Below are 19,877 nucleotides of genomic sequence, written 5' to 3'. Positions count from 1 at the left end.
GCTCAGGAAAAACTCTCCCAATTGTGCACTTCCAGTGGCCTAGAGATAACATCGTCAGCGTCTTTCTCCTTGCTTCTAGGTTTCCTTTGGCCGTGATTTTGAACAACAGCTAAGTTTTTACGTTGAGGCCAGGTCGATGTTTTGCAATCTGGAACCCGTTCTTGTGCAATTGATTCACGTAAGGATTTTCATTCATTCATTTGTTCTCTCAGTAAATATTTATTGCTCATCTCTAGGCCAGGCACCGATTTTAACCTGGGATTCTTCTGGCCCCATACCTTGGGAACAGATACGAAAGGTGTTTTCTCAAAGGTCAATAAAATCTACAACTTTGCTTAAGTCGTTGCATGGTTTTTATTGACCTCTTTTTCTCTGAAATTTGCATATTCTGGTTCCTGCATGCCAACAGCAGAATTAAGTGAGTTGCACTGATGATTTAGTTGCAGAAATACTAACCTAGATAGACTCCATTGTTGCCTAACCAGCGTCCCACCTCCTTGGATCATGGCTCCTTTCAGTAACTCTTCATGGTGCCCCTAGGCTGAAAGAAAGAGAGAACAGTTCTGTTTATTAAGACGTTAGGCTCGAACAACTTAAGTATTTTTGCCCTAACAACTTAGTAGCCCTTTGAAACAACAATGTATATAAATTGGTTTAAAACCATAATTACTTGCTAATGAAGTATGTCTGCCCATTGGGCACTGCACAACTTCTCGAACCTTGGAATTGTACTGGACACCACTACCTTTATTTCCTGTTCCTCAATGATTTTTTTTCTACGGTACTTTTTATCACAGCAGCTGCCAAAACCCCATTTCACAAAGGTGTGACGTCACTGCGAGGAATATAATGCAGTCTGGTGCTGAATCTGAGCTCCCTCACACCCGTGCTTTGCACAGCGTTCAACAATTGAGCATTGCTGCATTTTCGTTAAAAAGATGTGGCACCCCTATGAGTTTGCTACAACACCTGGGGGGGGGTCATGGTACATTGTTTGGGAACCATAAGTCCAAACTTTTCGTATCTGTGGAAAGATTGCCAAACGTTCTTCATTTGCTTCATGTAAATTCAAGGAGAGCGACTTTGTACATATTTTTTTGCCAGTTATTAGGTTGTGCGGCATTACTGAACTTTAGTCCTAAGAGTAGAGACTTCATCTGTAAGTTGGGGAGGTCGTAGGACTCAGCTTGTGGGTGTGAGGATTAAATGACTTAATGAATGTGGAGCCCTTGGAACAGCACCGGCAGGCTGTAAGTGATGATATGCTGCCGTTATTACAGTTTTTATGGTCCTTGTTAGTGTTGCACAGCTAAATTATATGGTCTGCTCTCAGATTTGGAGGTTTCTTTTAAGATATCTAAGATCTTAAGCCTAGTGTGTGGGATTTTTGGAAATGGAGTGAGCCATCCCTGGCTATACATTAAACCAGAAGGGGGGCATTTATGATGCCGGTTGATAGGCATGACTAACTCGCCATGGGCGCCTTTGTTCTCACCCTCTTGGAGATGTTTGCTCAAGGCGAGATTGGATCAGGCCTGCTGACCCCTTTGGCATTCCAGGGTTCGGTGCTAACCAGTCCTAGTCCTACTTAGCTTGTGCTTGTTGACTCATGTGCAGTTAATATCCACATCTCTGTGAGAGACCTTAATCTAAATCAGCCATCATTTCATTACCATTTCTCTTTTACTTATTAACTAATCTAGAGTGTGAACCGGTTGGCAATGGAAACAAGAAAAGTCATGAAAGGAAATCATTCCAGAAAGACGGCTGCATTTGTCCGGGTACGTTCTAAAGATAAGACTCGCAGACTTTGAACTCCAGCAGGCTGTTCCATTTGCATCTTTCTAAATTGCTGTTCCCAGAAAAAGACAAGTAGTCATAAAGCTGGTTTAGTATTGATTTTCCAGGTTGATTTTTTCCTTGCATATCTGTGGATTGGCCAGTCTTCTTCATGTTTTCAGAAGAAGCGATGAGAGGAGTGGGTTTGGGTGCATGTCATGGGGAGGTGGCTGAGATGGAGCTGGTGTTTTCCGTGTTGGCTGGGCGCTCTGGCTCGTGCACAGGCTCCAGTTACAGACTGGAAGGCCTGCTACCTTTTGTGCCTCTGGAGAAGTTCTCAACTTGGAAAACAAGTTTCTGCTTCTTGAGTATGCTGCTCAAAATTTTATCAAAGCAATACATATCCATGTCTTTGAAAATGAAATCCTACCAAAAACATTGCAGTGAAAAGTAAGCACCCCAGCCCTGCCCTTTCTCTTCTTGTGCCTCTTGCCTCAGAGTCAACCGCCTCAAACTTTTAGCAGTTTCTTCTAATTACCTCTATATTTTTAAGTAATTGGCTTAAGTGGCTGCCTCTTAACTTCTCAATATTGTGTTATCTGTTTACTTCTTGGGATGATGGGTGAGTATCTATTTGTCATACACTATTACTCTCCTTAGTTCCCCCTCCACCTCCCTCCAAAGAGGCAGATACAGCAGAGGCAAGAAGCAAAAATTGAGGCTCAAAATGGGGAGATGAATTATTTTAAGTGTTTTTACTTGAAAATATATGATGGGTGAAAACAGTATTAATCTACCGTGATGGCACTGCCAATGTCACCTGCTGCGTTTCTGCCCTTCTTCCTAGGCCTGTGTTGCCTACTGCTTCATTACCATTCCCTCCCTGGTGGGGATCTTCGCCCGCCTCAATCTCTACCTGCATTCTGGCCAGGTGGCCTTGGCCAACCAGTGCCTCTCCCAAGGTAAGCCAGCAGTCTCTCCTTTGAGCCCTCCCTGGCTGCTTAGGAAAGCCGACTCAGCACTGTGTGTGTGTGTGTGTGTGTGTGTGTGTGTGTGGAGAGATTCCTTTAAGGAGAAAGAGAAAGAAGCAGCGATCAATAAATGATGAATTTTAAATCTGTTTCTTTAGCAGGAAGCACGTCAGACACACACACTTTCAGAGAGTCAGACAGGTTGCAGAGTGTGGGTATTTTCCTGCAGGGACCTCCTTAAATCTGTCTCAGACAGGCCCGCTCAGGCAGCTCCAACATTGTAGGCCATGTCTGCCTAGAGAATTTTAGAAGTGAGGACAGCTTCATCCCAGCAGGTTCATGTTTATTTTTGTTGGTGTGTGTTTGAAACCCCGGGAGTAGAGGCTAATGGGTATAGAATGAATCCCCTACAGCTTGCAGTTAGGGATAAAAGTTCTGCTCAGGACTGGTTCTTGTATGGAAGCTGTCCTAGAGGCGAGAATGTGTGCGAGTAGTTTATTTGGGAGGTGATCCTGGCAAGTATCAGTAGGGTGGTGGGGAGGTGAGACCAGGAAGGGAAGGAAGCCAGCCAAGGGTGTGCCAGTGGGCAGGTTTCTCTGTGGCAGCCGAGACACATTCCCACTGCGGATCTCTGGGAGGGGTTGTCACATGGCCTTGGTGTTACCCACCTGAGGGGCGAGGAAAGCGGGTTATCTACCCTTTACTCCCATCTGTCATTGACCGAGGGCTGTGCCTGGGCCATCAACTCCCTGGCACTCTGGCCTGCTCCACGCCTGAGCCAAGAGAAAGCCCTCAGGCAGAGGGTTGCAAGTGTTTCCTGGGGGACACCCTTGTCACCTCCTGGGACAGCGTGTGCCCAGGGTGCGCAGGCAGAGCCCCAGCAGCTCAGCAGCAAGGTGTCTGTCTGGCAGGCCGTACCACAAAGAGTAAAGGAAATCCTGGCGATGCTTCAGGAGTGTTTGTTATGTGGCGAGCCCTTTGCACGTATTGTCTCAATTCATCCTCCCAGCAGCCACGGGAGGCCGGTCCTGTGGTTGGTGCCTCATTTCCCAGGTGAGAATACTGAGGCAGGGGTGGCAGGTGGCTTGCCTGGGATCTCTGAACCAGCCCTGGGCCCCTGATCTGACTCACGGCTGGGCCCCTGACCACTCTGATAGACAGTCTGTGCCATGTAAACGGGAAGCTTCTGTGAATAGTGTGGGGATTTCTGGCGCACTGTAGGAGAGGGACTGATGTTTTCTGTGACTGTGTGACCTCCCCGTCTCCTCCCACTTGACATCACGGTTTATGCCAGGATTAGCGACTCACCACTTGCTGCCATTGGTTTGCATGGCCACTTTGCGTTGGTCAGAGAGTCGCCCTTCCCCCGTCTGTTAGCGTGACAGTTCTGGTGATCATCTGTGTCTTGATTCACCTGGGCTAGCTCTGGGCACTGAACTCTGCAAAAATGATTGCTACCCAAGAACCGTTTAAAACTCGGCTTGGTTTTGCTTTCGGCTTCTAGGGACTCCAGCACATTCGGGATTAAACCGAGTACCTTGCCTGTAAGTCCCACGTGACCTGGTGCCTGCCAGCCTCTGTCCTCATCTCATAGCATGCTTTAGCCACACGGGCTTTTTTCTGTTCTTCAAACACACTAAGCTGTCTTCCAGTTCAGAGCTTTTGCACTTACTGCTCCCTCTTGCTAGAATGATCTTCCCCCAGACATTTGCATTTTAATTACCAGGCAGGAGATGAGAATCAAGCCTTGTCTTTTTAGGGGGTGCCTTTCCTGTGCAGTTTAGCTAAAGTGGGTGCACCTCCCTGATCTGTCGTGCTCTGTACCATCCTCCTCAAGATTGTCCTGTGCTCACCGTGCTCTGACGTTTTATGTGTGTGTCCCTTTACTTGCTTACTGTCTGGACACCTCCTTTGCCCACCAGGACTGCAGTTCCCACAAGAGCGGGCGCCTGCCCTCCTTGTGTTGTGTGTTGGGAAACGTGAAACTTCCCCTGGCGCCTGCTGTGGTCGGGAGCCCAGGTCACCAAGAAACGAAGACAAAAACCTGAGGATGTGCAAAGTGATGATTAGATGAGATTAGGTTGGATGTTCGAAATTTTAAATCTTATTATAAACTGGTTCCCTCCAGAAAGTTCAGCAACAGGAGACCCATGTGGGAATGCCTGAGTTTGTGTCGCCTGCAACATTGGGAACAGATTGTGAGCTGCGGATCCCAGAGCTGGGAACTGCAAGTAGAGGCCCTGGAAGCCTAGATCTTTCTTCTCTCACCTTTATAAACTCAGAACCTCGATCTTGAATGTTGTAGGTCGCAGGCGAGGTGATATAACCAGATCCCCTGTAGGGTCTCATGCTATTTAAAAAAAAAAAAAAGCAAAACAGAAATTCTCGAGCTAATAAAGGCTTCTCCCCTCCCCGAAGCCTTACTGATCGCCAGAACGGTTCGAGGAGAGCTGCGAATGGCTGCTTCTCTGTTGTGCTGCCTGTAATGCCCTCGACCACACCGAGCGGTAAGCAGTGTCAGAACAGCCCGGTCCACGTGTGCGTGGTTAGCGCCCTCGGTGACGGAGCTCTGGCCTCCTCCTCTGCCTCGTCGCTCCCTTTGAGCTACTGCAGGGGAGCGGGAGTGTGGCGTCCACTTCATGTTTAATAATTTATCCGATGCTTTTTACTTGAGTCTCTAAATGCTGTAGTGCTAAACCTTAAAAGCCTATTGTTGTTCTGAAAGCCACACACAGCAATTGCTGGCCAAAATAAATAATACATTCAATTACTGAGAATGGGAAGGCTAAATATAAATCCAGTGAAGCTTGTGGAAATGAGCCGCTTTTGTTTGCTCCCTCTCGCTGGTTATAAAACCTCCCCTCCCCCGATTCATTTTCTGGCCTCCCTTGATCCGGACTCAGTTGTCTGTCTTTATCAGGCGGTGGCTTTGCCAGGGCTGGGTCTAGCCTAACACATAAACTCCCATTGAACTTGTGGCCCAGCTGGCGTGGGATGCTGACGAAGCCTTGTTCCAGGGGAGGCCCAGTTTGGCCCTTTGGACACATTGGTGCAACACGTAGACCATTCCTCCTGAGTATTTAGGAGAAACAGAATTTGCAAATCAGTTGCTTGGTCCTGTGCTTCGCACCTAGAGGCAGCCCAGAGATGCCTCTGTATCTTTTCTTTCAGCAACTTCCCTAGGAAACTTCTTGCCTTGCTTCTGAGCGATTCTTTCTGGAAGATTATCAGGTCACAGCAAGAACAGCTTCTTTTGCCCTTTATTTTTGTCTTCATTCCTTGATCTTTATAGTTTCTAATCTCAGAAAGGAGCGTGTTTTACAATGGAAGTAGTGTTTAAGGTGGGTCTTAAAAGGAAAACACGTTTATTGGAGGATGTGGGCAGGGGAGAAGGAATAATCCACGTTCTAGGTAAACGGCCTGAGCAGAGGCGTGGAGCTGTGACATTACAGGCTGTATTGGATGAACAGCAGGAAGTTGGGATGAGGCCCTAATTGTGGTGACTTTCAGGTCTTCTGAACGCTGTGGTCCCAGTCCTGCTCCACCACCTACGAGCCGGGTGCCCTTGGACGAGTCAGCCTTTTTGTGCCTCAGTTTCCCTATCTGTAAAGTGGAGATGTGGCAGTGGTTCCTGTCTGTTGCGGATTAAATGAGATAACATACTTAGAGCACTTGGCCCACCAGCACACAGCAGCTGCTTCGTAAATAGTAACTTAGTGTAGCTGTCTCTCTCCAAACAAAAGTGCGCTGCGGGGTGTTAGGAGCTGGCTGTATATGGTCACGGCTCTGTGGTTTTAGAGTTTGGAAAGCCAACTTCTCATGCAAAACCTCGAGAAATCTGCAGGAAAGCACATCTTGTTTTCAAGATTAACCTGCTGAATTATCCTGAGCGTGAAAAATCTGTAGTTCCTCCAAAGGTGAAACAATAGAGAGGACAGTTAAAGCAAAACAGTGGTAAAAAGAGTGGCTTTTGTTCTTATCATTAGTAATTATGCTTCTCCTTCCTACAGAATCCTCTCCTCTTCCTTTCAAATTTTACTTATTTTTTGCATCTTCATCTTTCAGAGCTTAGTTTACAAGCCTCATCTTAAGGAAAACCATCCATGGCCCTCCATCCCCCAAACAAAGAGTGAGGTCAGGTTATCCTGGAAGACATGTTACGCTTACACTTCACACTTTTCCCCTCATTGTGCTTATCACCATTGTTACCCAACAAGTAAATAGTAAAGAATCGTCTGCTTTTCTCCCCCACAAGAGTGTCATCTCCATGAGGTCGTATCTGTCTCGTTCCCTGTGGTGTCCCTGGCTCCCGGCACATTGCCTACTGCATGGGTGCTCAATAAATGAATGAATGAATGGTAACCACGTGATAATACTGGTTGATAATTCTTCATAATATTGATAATGTAAAATGGTACCAAACCTTTCACGGTATGGACATAACTACTGAGCACCCCTGCTGTTTGGAAAAGAGTCCCACCAAAGCACTCTTGGTAGGTTTTAAATAATTTATTTTTGTATTTATAGATAAAAGAAAATAAGTTAGGTTCAAACATGCAGAGGCTCATAAGCACGTTGAGTGGAGCTGTGGTGTTGGTTCGATCCATGGGGAACATGAAGAAGCAGAGAGGAGAGGCTGCAGCCGCTGTTAGGAAGCCCACTGGCTGCTGTCACCGTAACTGCTGGTGGAACTAGCCAGGGCAGCAGTGTGGAAGAGGAAAATCATTTCGCTTTCCTCCTCCTGGAGAGTAAGGAGTAGCTTGTGATGGAGAAAAATGGTCTCTATCCACTTACTACATCTTTGGAGTTTATGCTTAAGGTCATATTTACTAGTTCATTGACAGACCATCCTCTGAAGAATATGTTTGATGTGACTGTTTTCTCAAACCTTGAGGCCTCTGGCGATCATGGACACAGCAGGTTATTTTTACTGGAACGGTTCACAGGTGGGCAGATGGCATGAAGCTTGTTGCCCACATTCATGTCCGAACACGCATGATCCATCTCTCGTAGGGAGTGTAAGGGCCTGGGAGGGATGGCAACCACTGATGGACCCACAGAAAAGGAGTGGGGGTGTGTCTCCCTCTTAAGTTCACTCAGCTCCTGATTGTAATCGACATCTACCATTTGCTTCCTCCTGTCAGCATTTCTTGGCCATTTTTCACATGCAAGCCACTGTGCCAAGCATCCTGCCAGAAACAGGAATGCACTGAAAGAGACTGCATGCTACTGGGGAGAGCAAATCTGTGTACAGTTATACAGAGCAGTACATGACAAATGTCAGCAAGCTCTTCATAAGATGTGCCAGGGAATTTTAGAGGAGAGAGAAATGACTCTTGGCTTGGGAGAGCAAAAAAAAGCCTTCATAAAAGAGGTGGCGTTGAAAAGCCTGGAAGGTAGAGGGGGATCTGTATATGCTGAAACGAGGGGGAGGGCATGCCAGGCTGAGACAACAGCGAGAGCAGAGGCCTGGAGGCTGGAAAAACAGTGCATCTGGAAGGACTGTCACAAAGAGAGTTTGGGGCCTACTTCTTGAGGGAGCTGAATTCTCTGCAAAGCAGCTTAGTTTTATTCAGTGTGTGTTATTTGGTAGGTGGTTTATTTTCATTTTACAGAGGAGGAAACTGAGGCTCAGAAGTGGTACCTGACTTGCCCAGGAGCATCCTGCTAATAAGCGGCCGGATCTGACCTCAAGTGCTCTCCCAGCCTCTCTGCAGCCCTGTGGATGGGTTAGTTCCTGTAAACCACAGGACAAAGTTTTATTCCTAATCCCTGTTGCGTGTGATTGCTAGAGAGTAATCATTATAGATTAAACATTAGATAAACTTCTGTAACAGGAAACAACCAGAATTAAAATAAGGAATGCCTCCTCCTTTCTGTTTAGGGAAATCGAAGCCTGCTATCCACAGAGCCCTTCACAACTTCCTGCAGGGTACTGCAGGGACCACAGAAAGGTCTGTCAGCCATGCAGGGCCCCTGAGATGTGAGTCAGCTAACATGTGGGCTGAGCAGTGAGCGAGCCCTTGACATTCAGAGAGAAAAGAGGGAGAGCGTACAGGTGCCTCCTGATGGCGGTGCTGAAACTGACAGGTCATTTATCTGTCCCCAGTGGACTTTTCACATCAAGTGTTGATCCTCAGAGTGAATTTTAAAGGGCATTCTGCATAAACCAGGTGGCAAAATCAACGTTAGATAAAGCTGTCACTGACAACAATTAAGCATTGATGAATAAAGTATTTAATGGTCCCTAGGCATTCATACTTTGAATCTTGCTCTCTATACCTATTATCAAATAGTGGCCCTTAAATCCTCAAACTTAATGGCTATAAAAACAAATTCTTTTACAAAAACACAGTTTGGTAATCATATTAAATCTCTATGGATAACTTAGCTGTTAACATTTGGACTATGAGGCTTTACCCAAAGGCACCCCTGTCTCTTGGTGACAGCACATCTTCACTGCAGACTGTATTAGTCCGTTCAGCTGCTATAAGAAAAATACCATAGACTGAGTGGCTTAACCAATAAGCATTTATTGCTCACAGTTCTGGAGGCTGGAAGTCCAAGATTAAGGTGCTGGTAGATTCAGTGTCTCTTCCTGGCTCATAGGTAACGGTCTTCTCACTGTGTCCTCACATGGCGGAGAGGGTGGGAGAGCTCTTTGGGGTCTGTTTTATAAGGGCACTAATCCTATTCATGACAGATCCACCCTCCTGAAGACCCCACCTCCTGATACCATCTCACTGGGGATGAGGATCTAAACGCAAGAATTTTGGGAGGACTCAAACATTTAGTCCATAACACAGATGGAGCTTGAGGGAGTAGGCTATGTCTTGATGTTGCATTTTATACAGTAGTTTCCGTTTTATTGATTGTCAATCCAAACCTGAACTTATCCAGAGATGGAAAATGTTGAAGACTGGTAAAGATGTTTAGTAATGGGTTGATAGAACTTAAGAGTGAGTGAATAATTCTTGTAGGCTGAACCCCACTTTAATAAAGTATATTCAAGGAACAGAAGTCTTTCAACCCCCTGCCATATTTTATCCTAAGAAATTGTGATATCCTTTCCTAGTGTTCCCTGAATCAGGAGCTGTCCATCTGAGTCGTCCGGGAGGGCATATGATGGCTGAAGTTCTGCTGAGAGTGTAGTGAATTACTTTTGAGGTCTTGTTGAGCCCTGGGAGTTGATGACTCTGAGAAGTAGTAAAGATTGCCATTAGCCCTGACCTAAAGCATTATTTAAAAACAAAACACCATCCCTGGAGGTGGTCTGGCTTGTCACTTCTTGGCTGTTCCTCATGATTCATGTCTTGAATCATATTCCTAATTGACAGCCAATGACACAGAAGGATGAACTCACTCTGAGGTTACAGTTAAATCTGAGTTCATTTTATCATGTATGGAGGCTGTTCGGTAAGACTGCCCTGCATCCTGTTGAAAAACAGACAACTTCTACATTCTTTAAAATCTTAGTGATTTTTATTATAAAAATATTTCATGCCCATTTGAAAAAGTTCCAACAATACAGAAAGCAGAACGTAAAAAAAGTGAAAAGCCCCAAAATAAAAGTCTTCAGTAATCTGCTCTGTCTCCTTCCCTCTAGAAAAAAAATCTACTGTTTACAGTTTAGATATTTTTCTTGATTTTTTAATTCTATATATCCATTAAAAAATACTCCTTCATTTTCATATGCTCTCTGCCTCTCTCTTTGCCCCCTGCCCTCCCCATCTGTATTCTTGCACATACATGCAGTTTTCCCCCCTTTAGAAGTGAGACTGTGTTTTCCACAATGTTTTTCAATTTGGTTGTTTTTAGCTTATCGGTAAATCTTGGCCCTTCTCCCCGCTGCTCCCTCCCGTCCACCCATGTCAATACGTGCAGATCCACCCCATTCCATAATGGCTGTTCAGTGTTCTATTTCTTGTCTTTTCCTTTTTGGAAGTCCAATAAATTATTTTCCCAATGCCCCCGCCTCCATTTTTTTGCCCCAAACTCCTATTGAAAAGGATTTGGACGCTTTCCAGTTTTTTGCTCTTGCACACAATGAGCAACCTGCATCTTAATTCTGAACATTCTGAAGCTTTCTGACAGTTGTCCAACTGACTGCTATTTTAGTTTCTTAGAACATGGAACCCAATTGTTCAGACGGTCATGTGCAGAGCCTCGGTGTACAAAACAGGTACCAGTGGGCCCTTCCAGTGGGCGTGCCTGTGGGAGGCCACCGGCCCCAAGTTACCCACAGGAGCTGGAAAAGGCCTCAGGGCACAGAGTGAAGCCTTTTAAAGCCTTGAGAAGAAGAGTCCTTGTGAGGGGAGCAGTCTAGAGCTTGAACTCACGTGGAGCAGTTAATCAGAGAGGAACCTTCCTGGCCCATTGGCTGTGGGGTACCCAGTAGCCCCCCCAGGCCCTGGAAGACGTGCGTCACCCTCAGCTTAGTGCCTCCCCTTCCACAAACGAGGAGGATGGCCGGGCCTTAGAGCAGCAGGGGTGCTAGAGTCCACAGCAGTGGGTCCCCCAACCCCCCCTTCCCCATCTTGTCCTGTTCTGGAAAAGAAGGTAGGGGTACTGCTCAGAAATGCCTGTTGACTGCCTGCCTGTCTACCTTACTGCCTCATTGTCTGTTTTGTACGTTTCTATGATTGAAAATTTTGTAGCAAACTTGTATTGCCTTTGTAGGCTAAAGAAAAATTATTTTTGGAAAGTTACATTAAAATTCCCAAACAGTAACCTAGCAGTAAGGGAAAGGTCCTGCTTACCTTCTCCCTCAGCCAGCACTCCTATGTCACATTTAATTGTTTGGCATTATCTTGCCTTGCTTTTGTATGCATCTGCATAAATATACACACTTTTCTTCTTGCAAAGATAGGATCATGCTGTACACAGCTGTACAACTTTTTGTACTTCATGGGTCACAGACATCTTTATACTCAAAACATAGATGCTGCCTGTCCTCTCTATTAGCTACATCATTTCTGTGGTGTGGCAGTGCAGGTTTCTTCAACTAGTCCCTTGTTGTTGGGTTGAGCTTAGAGTTGATATAAAGACACCTTCACCCCACGATAACCATTGGCCCAGTTATCTGTAGTAACTGGGCAGCATGGATGACCCGTGGGTACCATTTATCTCGTATCTTCAGCTGAGCCCTTGTTTTTAGCTTCTGTTCGCATCTCACCTTCTTCCAGGGTTTGCTCGTGACATATATTTTGATGATCATTCTGTGGTTTTAGTGGCTCTGTGTTTTGGGTGTTTTTGATTTCTCCATGGCCTTGTGGATGTTTCTAGAATGTCATGCTCCTTTGATGTTCTGCAGACCCTTTGAAACCACCCAGACTGGGAAACAGGAGAGCCTGAAACCTCAGACGGAAAGTTATCAGAAGTTCTGTGGGAGTCGTCCAGCCAGCATCCCTGGCCCTTCCTCACCATCTCTGTGACGTGATGAGCAGCCTGCCTGGCCGAGAGTCATTGTTGCTGGTGCTGCTGTTTGCTTCTGGCTGAGTGTTGCCAAGTTAAACCTTTCAGAGTGCGCCTATTGCTGCTGGAAAGTCATATTCTGTGTTTATCTGAAGGGTTTAGAAAAATCTTTTTCAAACCTGTTGAATTATAAAATTCGCTAGAGAAGCTTGTTTAAAAAACAAATGGTCCAAATGATTAAGATGGCAAATTTTGTGTTATGTGTATTTTACTAGACACACACACACCCCCCTCAAAAAAATGGGAAGGAAAAAGCAAATGGACCAGATTGCACTTTGTAGCTTTAAAAAGGTTGACAATGTACTTTATGTGCAACCGCGAAGTAACCCCCAAGACTTGCTGTGACGTGGGGGCAGGGATTGCAGTGGTGTCTATTATACGTTAACTCCGGTATAAAGAAAGAAGGAAAAAGTAAAGGAAAAATGTATTTGCTTCTATCCCCTTCGAAGCACACCCAAGCAGCAGATAATATTCTTTGCCTCTGGGAAGGGAACTGGATGGCTGGGCACAGGAATGGGGAATGTTACCTTTGGAATTTTGAATCATGTAATTCTTACCTATTGAAAGATAAATTTTTTAAAAAGTTAGGTTTTCAAGTCTCTATCTTGGATAATGTGGTTCAGGACATTTAAGGTGGAGCTTGGCAACCTATTTATGTATTTTAAATAACAGCGTTATTGAGAAGTGATTGATTCATGTCTAATAAAATCCATCCTTTTAAAGTGTACAGTTCAGCGTTTTTTAGTATATTCGCAGAGTGGTATGACCATCGTCCCTAATTCCAGAACAGTTTTGCCACCCCCAAAGGAAACCTGGAACCCATTAAACAGTCACTCCCTGTCCCCCTGCTTCCCCCCCCCACACCCCCCCAAGCTCCTGGCAACCACCCATCTACTTTTTGTTGCTGTGGATTTGCCTATTCCGGTTATTTCATTTAAACGCATTCTTACAATGTAGATCTTAATTTATGACTGGTTCCTTTCATTTAGCGTCATGATTTCAAGGACCATCCATGTGGTAGCATGTATGTATGTATGTGTGTTATGTAGCGTCCATGTAGACCTGGAGGGACTCTCAGACTGTCTTGCAGAGTGGCTGGCGGTACTGTGTTACGTTCTCATCAGCAGTGTTTGGGGGCTGAGAACCTGTATTTTTAGCAAGGATCTTGATGATTCTTACAATAAAGCAGTTTTGGAAAACACCGTTTCCGAGGGTACCGCGGCTCATTCCGTGCAGGCCTTGTTCCCAGGAGGGTGGGTGTGTGTAGTGCGTTTGCCCGTCTGGGTGCTGGATAGGAGCTGGTTTTAATTCAGGATGCTGTACGCCAGTTCTCTCTGCATCACTGGAAGTCATTTTGGAGTGGAAGTGTATTTGGACCATGCAAGCATTTGATCTTTTTGGGTAGTTTAAAATTTCCTCCGTCAGGTCGGCATTTTGTCTATTTGGGCCTTGAGGCTTTTTCTCACGGTTAGTACTTTGGCAGTTTTAGACAGAACTCTCTCCCCTCCCTGTCACCCCCACTCGAGTCCTTCCCTCTCTCCCCGTCCCTTCCTCCCTGTCTCTGTCCTCCTGTCCTCCCTCCCTCTCACTCCCATCTCTTTCTTTTTCCGTCCCTCCTCCTCTCTCCCTCCCCTTCCTTTCTCTCACCCTTTGAAGTCTTCTTGTTTTGCAGACTACTTCATGTTTCTTAAACTGTCTGCATTTCCCATGTGATTCCCTGGAACTTCGGAAGTCCGAAGCTGTGTGCGTGTGTGCGTGCATGCGCATGCGCGCATTCTTTCACTTTTCACTTGTCATTTCTCTAACAAATACGGTGTGCACTAGAGTAGACTCAGACCAGAGTTTGAGCCCGGGCTCCATCACCAGTGCTGGCACCTCCTGCATCTGCAGGACGCTATTGTGGGACCAGTCACTTCTCTTTCTGCACCTTATTTCCCAGTGGTGCTGTGGGCCTGATGACATTCCTCATGTGGGGAACGGGAGATTCAGTGAACCAGTTCAGTTGAGCCCTCAGCCCAGGCACCTGTGATTTCTAGGCTTTCTGTAAAAATTTGCCATCTGCTTTTCTCAGTGAGTTACCTAAAGCCAGTGTGACTGAGGTTCTTTGACTGAATTGCTCAAAGAAGGAAGGAGGGAAAGAGGGAGAGAGGAGCAGCCACAGCAGTGCCCCGTCCACCGGATGTTCACCAAGTCAGTTACGGGGTGCGGAAACCTCCTCTAGGACTGCCGCCGCACTGGGTGCTCAGCGGGCCTGACCTCCCTGGAGCTCTTGGGACCGGCCTCCAGGCTGTGTGAGGGGGAAAGCAGACCCTGAATTGTTCTGAGTTCTCATACGCGGACTTTTCTTCTGTCTTGCAGCTGATGCCTTTTTCAAAGCCGCTATAAGCCTCATTCCGGAGGTTCCAAAGATGATTAATATTGACGGAAAGATGCGGCCGTCGGAATCATTCCTTCTGGAATTCCTCTGCAATTTCTTTTCTACTTTATTAATAGTTCCGGTACGTATCCCCAGAAGGGCTGTAAGGGATGTCTTTCTTTGACCTGCTTTATATACATTCTTAGCCCTAAAACTGTAGGGTTGTTCTGTCTATATCTGTGTTTTGGTTTTCTGCTCAGCTGTTTGAATTGCTCTGTGCCCAGAGAGTATTAGGTGAGGCTCTCTATGTGGCCAAGGGGGTGTCACTTAGCGGTTAAGGGCTCAGGCCTGTGGACCAAGATGCCAAGGATGGAATCCCAGCGCCCCCTCCTTCCAGCTCTGTGTCTCGGGCAGTGAGGTAACATCACTGAGCTGCCGTTTCCTCATCCATAAAGTGGGAGTAATAAAGTCTCTGCATCTCTGGGTTGCTGTGAGGCATAAGTGAGCGGATATACATACATGGTTAGGACAGTGCCTTGGCACATGGTAAGCACTGAAAAAGGTGACGGTGATGTTCTTTTGTTGGCGCTACTAGAAACCAAAACATTGCGGAGGTCAAAGGGGCCGTTGTTGGAAAGATGCTGGGGTTTCTCGTGGAATGTAAGAGGTGAGCATTTGGGCTTGGGCTGGAAGGAGTCAAGGCCACTCCCGGGACCCAGCACTCACCTTGGCGGGGGTTCTTGACCTGGAGTCCACCTACTCCCTGGGTCTGGCAGGGTGACCATGATGAGAAAAAAAAGTGACTTCTATGTTTTTGCAAACCTCAGTGAAATGGAGGCTTTTGCTCCATTATGAGTTACAGGCAATAAGCCACAGTAGTAGTCACAATAGCTGGGACATTTTCTCCAAAAGTAATCAACAGTACATTCGTATCGCACTTCAGCTGGGAAAGATATTTCAGAAGACTGTTTACGTGTTTCCTTCCTTAAAAAGGCACCGTAGTTATTACACCCATCACTAAGTCTGTTATTTAAAAGTATTCACCAAGAAATAATAAATTACAATATAACCAATACATTGAAAAACTATTTGACAAATATATTTTAGCATAATTGGTTTCCTTTTAGTCTTATGTATTTTTCTGCATTAAAAATAATATGTTGAGTTGCCCATAAGCTTCACCAGCCTATGAAGGGTCCAGGCACAAAACAGCTTGGCTCCTGATGGAGCCAAATGTGCGTAGGAATCAGGGATACTGTTAAAATACAGATTCTTGGGGCCCTCTCCCAGAGAGTCTCGCTCAGTAGGTTGGGAGTGGCCCCTGGATCAGCATTTTTGAAAGCTCCCTCAGCCATTCAGGTGTGGGTGGTCCTAGGACCACACTTTGAGAAACATCTCTCTGGACTCAGGCCATGAGATTGACTCACCTCCCATGGGTACGGGTTCCTTGCTGCGGTGATGAAAATGTTCTAAAATTGATTGTGGCAATGATTGCACAACTCTGTGAATATACTAACAACCATCGAATTGTGTGTTTTAAATGGCCGAATTATTGGGTGTGTGAATTATATCTCAGTGAAGCCAAGAAGACAAAAAGTAACCCAGATTCCAACTCTGCAGTTGAGATCCCAAGGTCTTCTCTGGAGAGAGGATCACATGGTCAGGAGGCCGGACTCGACGCTTGACTTTTGTGTTTTCACATCCCCTTCCTAGTACTTTATAATCAATTTCTCACTTTTTTGAATAGTCTAGTTATTTGTCAAGTGAAGAGACCCCCCAAAAGTCAGAGTTTCTAATGAGAAAGTTGATCAGTGCTATTGTTCATTGATTAATTGGGATGCATTCACCTTCTGCATATGGGATTTTCTTCATGTTAAACATCCCTGGAGTCTTGCCAGCCCAGTGGCTGAGTGGTTAAGTTCACGCGCTCTGCTTTGGTGGCCCAGGGTTCACCAGATTGGATCCTGGGCACAGACCTATGCACTGCTCACCAAGCTATGCTGTGGTAGATGTCCCACATATAAAATAGAGGAATATTGGCACAGATGTTAGCTCAGGGCCAATCTTCCTCAGCAAAAAGAGGAGGATTGGTGGCAGATGTTAGCTCAGGGCTAATCTTCCTCAAAAAAAAAAAAAAAATCACTGGAGCCTTGATGAAAAAGCCTTGTGCTTGCACTCAGAAACTTGCAATCTATCCTGACCCCTGTGGCTTTGGGAAAGTTGTGTAACCCCTGAGAGCCTCCTGTCACCTTTCTAAAATGTCATCAAAATGCCCACTTTCCAGGGCAGCTGTGAGGCTTGAATGAAATGATAGCTAGGAAAGTGCTTGATGAACCAGAAGCTCTGCCCCGGGGTTACAAACTGATGACCAGTGGGTGGAATCCAGCCCGCAGGCAGGCTTGTTGGCTACATAATGATGGAGGACATTTGGAATAAATTACCCACATTTAAAAATGGTAGATCACAGGAAAAAAAGCGACTTCCAGATCTTCAGTTCCTCTTGAAAAATCAGGTCCTGCCATGAGGGGCCCACTTTCCCCAACTTGGCCAATTGGCCGTAGCTGGAGAGCAGCTGCTCTGTTTGGGGGGTGGGGGTGAGGGTGCACTCTCTCTGGTTCCCCTGGGCCCCTCTGGACCCATTACACCCATTTCTGTTGCCCACCTGGCGCTGTAGGCATTCATGGGAGTGCCCCTGGGCTCAGCAGATTTTATGGTGCTTGGTAGCAGCCCTCCTGCTTTCTCTGGAATTTACTACAGATGCTGACAGCTCATGACTTGGCGCTAGGTGCTCTGTGCCGGGCCAAAGCCCCTCGTCAGCGCTCAGTCTCTGGGAGTCCTCCACCCAGCCCCGCAAGGTGGGAGTCTCCTCTTGAGGGAACCTAGAGCCACGAGGCCACGCAGCCAGGGAGCAGCAGAGCTGGGATTTGAACTCGGGTCTGTGCTACTCCAGAGCCTGGCTTGCGCGATCCGAGCCGGAAATGTTTGCAGTGTGCTTTATTTGCTCAAGCTCCCTGAGCCTTAACAGCCCTGCATCCCTCCTGGGGGGCAGCGCTAGGATCTGCCGGCCCCGGCTTTGCAGGTGCCTAAGATGTTCCGCCTGCCTAGGCAAGGCTGCGTGCTCCCTGAGCTCTGACGCCGTGGGATGGGCCGCACGGCAGCCACGTCAGCTGTGAGTAGTTTAGCATGAAGATGACTCCCGTATCCCACTTTTATTGGTTCAAATTGTTACCTTTCCTGGCACGGCTTTGGTTTTTTAAACTTTATTGTTGTAGGAACGTTCAGCATGAGATCTCCCGTCACACATTAAGTGTGCCGCACGGTGTTGTTGGCTGTGGGCCCCGTGTTGTGCAGATCTTTAGTGCTTGTTCGTCTTGCCTAGTCGAAACTGAGCTCACTGAGTAATAACCCTGTTTCCTCCTCCCCAGCCTCTGAAAACCACCATTCTCCTCTTCGATTCTATGACTATGACTCTGTTAGATGCCTCATACAAATGGGATCTTACAGTATTTGTCTTTTTGTACTGGCTCATTTCATTTAGCATAATGTCCTCCAAGTTCATCCACGTTGTCATACAGCACAGAATTTCCTTCTTTTCTAAGGCTGAATAGTATTCCGTTGTATGCATATACCACATTTTCTTTACCCATTCATCTATCGATGGACATTTAGGTTGTTTCCACGTCTTGGCTGTTGTGAATAGTGTTACATGGCAATAGTAGTATCTCTTTGAGATCTTGATTTCAGTTATTTTGCATAAACACCCAGAAGTGGGATTGCTGGATCATATGGTAGTTGTGTTTTTCATTTTTTGAGGGACCTCCACACTGTTCTCCATAGCAGCTACACCATTTTGCATTCCCACCAACAGTGTGAAAGGCTTTATAGGATGGGTTTGAAAAGCTCTGATTCATTTTATTTGTTTAGAAAAAAACTGAAGCCATTTTAGACCAAATAGAATATGTGGCCTGCTTTACTCGTACTTATAAATGTGGAAATAAACATTCCCTGGGACAGTCCCCTCTCCTCAGCAGCAGGCCGCTGGTGGTGTGTTCTGGAGCCTGCTGGGTGGTGTTAGGAGCGATCACCATCTTGGTGGACTGCAGGACAGTCTTCTCTGTATAATTGAACTAACGCATTTCTTTTAACAACGTTTGGTGGGACGAGGAAAGCAAAATTCATTGCACAAGTTCGGTGTTACCGCTCCAGAGGCCCAACTGTGATTGAGCTGAAATTTGTAGACAATGCAAATGTTATTGCCATCAGTTTCCTGGCACTAACTACCTAGACACAGCAGAGAAGTGTCATTTCGGCTACTTCTCCTCGTGAACAGGTCCGGTCGTGGCCGAACAGGATGTCGGGAGCTAAGCTTCATTCGTTCCCCCTGTTTCGCAAATGTTTGTTGACCTGGGAATTGAGGAGTGAACAGAGAAGCGTGTCCTCCCACTCCAGATGACAGACGCTAAGCAAATACACGCTGAACTACGGTTGTATCAAGTGCCATGAAGGAGTGCAGGGCCTCTGAGAGCCTCAGATGTGAGGGGACGTGGGTCAGGGAAGTCCCCAGAGAAAGTGCCCCTTGAGCTGAGCTCCGAAGGAAGGCTTAACTAAGTACTTAGCTGAGTGCAGAGGGGGAGCAGAGGGCATTCTGGGCGGAGGGAACAGCGTGTAAAGGCCTTGAGGTGGGAACGGGCCGTGTGCCTCGGAGGGACTGGAGGAGAGCCGCGGACCAGCGCATGGGGAGGCTGAGGGACACCAGGGGCGTAAGCTGGCGAGACAGACGGGCTGGCTCCCGCAGGGCCAGGTAGCTCCCTAGACAGTAAGCGACAGCCTCGAGTCTGCATGGTGACCTGTCTCCTGCCCTTCCACCCCCTCCGTGTCCCCTAGTCCCGTCTCTTTCCGCTCTTCCTCCCAGCCCTGCCGTGTTCTGGCTCCTTTTCTAAAGGACTTTATTATTTGTTTAACCAACAATTACACACCTCTTACAATGAGCCAGCCAGCAGCTCACAAATATTCACTCCCAACGAGCCTGTTATTACCCTCATTTCACAGAAACAGACCCTGGCACAGAGAGGTGAAGTGACACGCGAGGGTCACCAGCCAGTAAGCGGCCAGAGAGCATTCAAAGCCAGGATGTCTGTGCTCTGTGCTATCTTCACTGCCTCTCAGCTCAGCTCTCCTGGGAAGTTAGTCATTTCAAGGTTATTCCTTCTCCCCCTGAGGAGTGACATTTAATGGAAGAATTTCCACAGACCAGGGACCCAACGGGATCTTGCTAATAGTGGAAGCCAGGCCCCTGT

The 19,877-nt window shown here is 46.6% G+C and overlaps 1 protein-coding gene across 1 annotated transcript in view; it reads left to right on the top strand.

Annotated features, from left to right (window-relative positions):
* VPS35L (VPS35 endosomal protein sorting factor like) overlaps positions 1-19,877 on the top strand; it is a 111,808-nt gene that overhangs the window by 72,925 nt on the left and 19,006 nt on the right. Inside the window, exons 24-27 of the mRNA XM_014853441.3 lie at positions 80-178; positions 1,704-1,781; positions 2,627-2,741; positions 14,583-14,722. Coding sequence (XP_014708927.3) covers positions 80-178; positions 1,704-1,781; positions 2,627-2,741; positions 14,583-14,722 — 432 coding nt within the window. The remainder of the gene's footprint in view (positions 1-79; positions 179-1,703; positions 1,782-2,626; positions 2,742-14,582; positions 14,723-19,877) is intronic.

Source organism: Equus asinus, chromosome 14 (assembly GCF_041296235.1).
Source record: "Equus asinus isolate D_3611 breed Donkey chromosome 14, EquAss-T2T_v2, whole genome shotgun sequence".
NCBI classification, from domain to species: Eukaryota; Metazoa; Chordata; class Mammalia; order Perissodactyla; family Equidae; genus Equus; species Equus asinus.
This window is presented reverse-complemented; position numbering and strand designations above follow the sequence as displayed.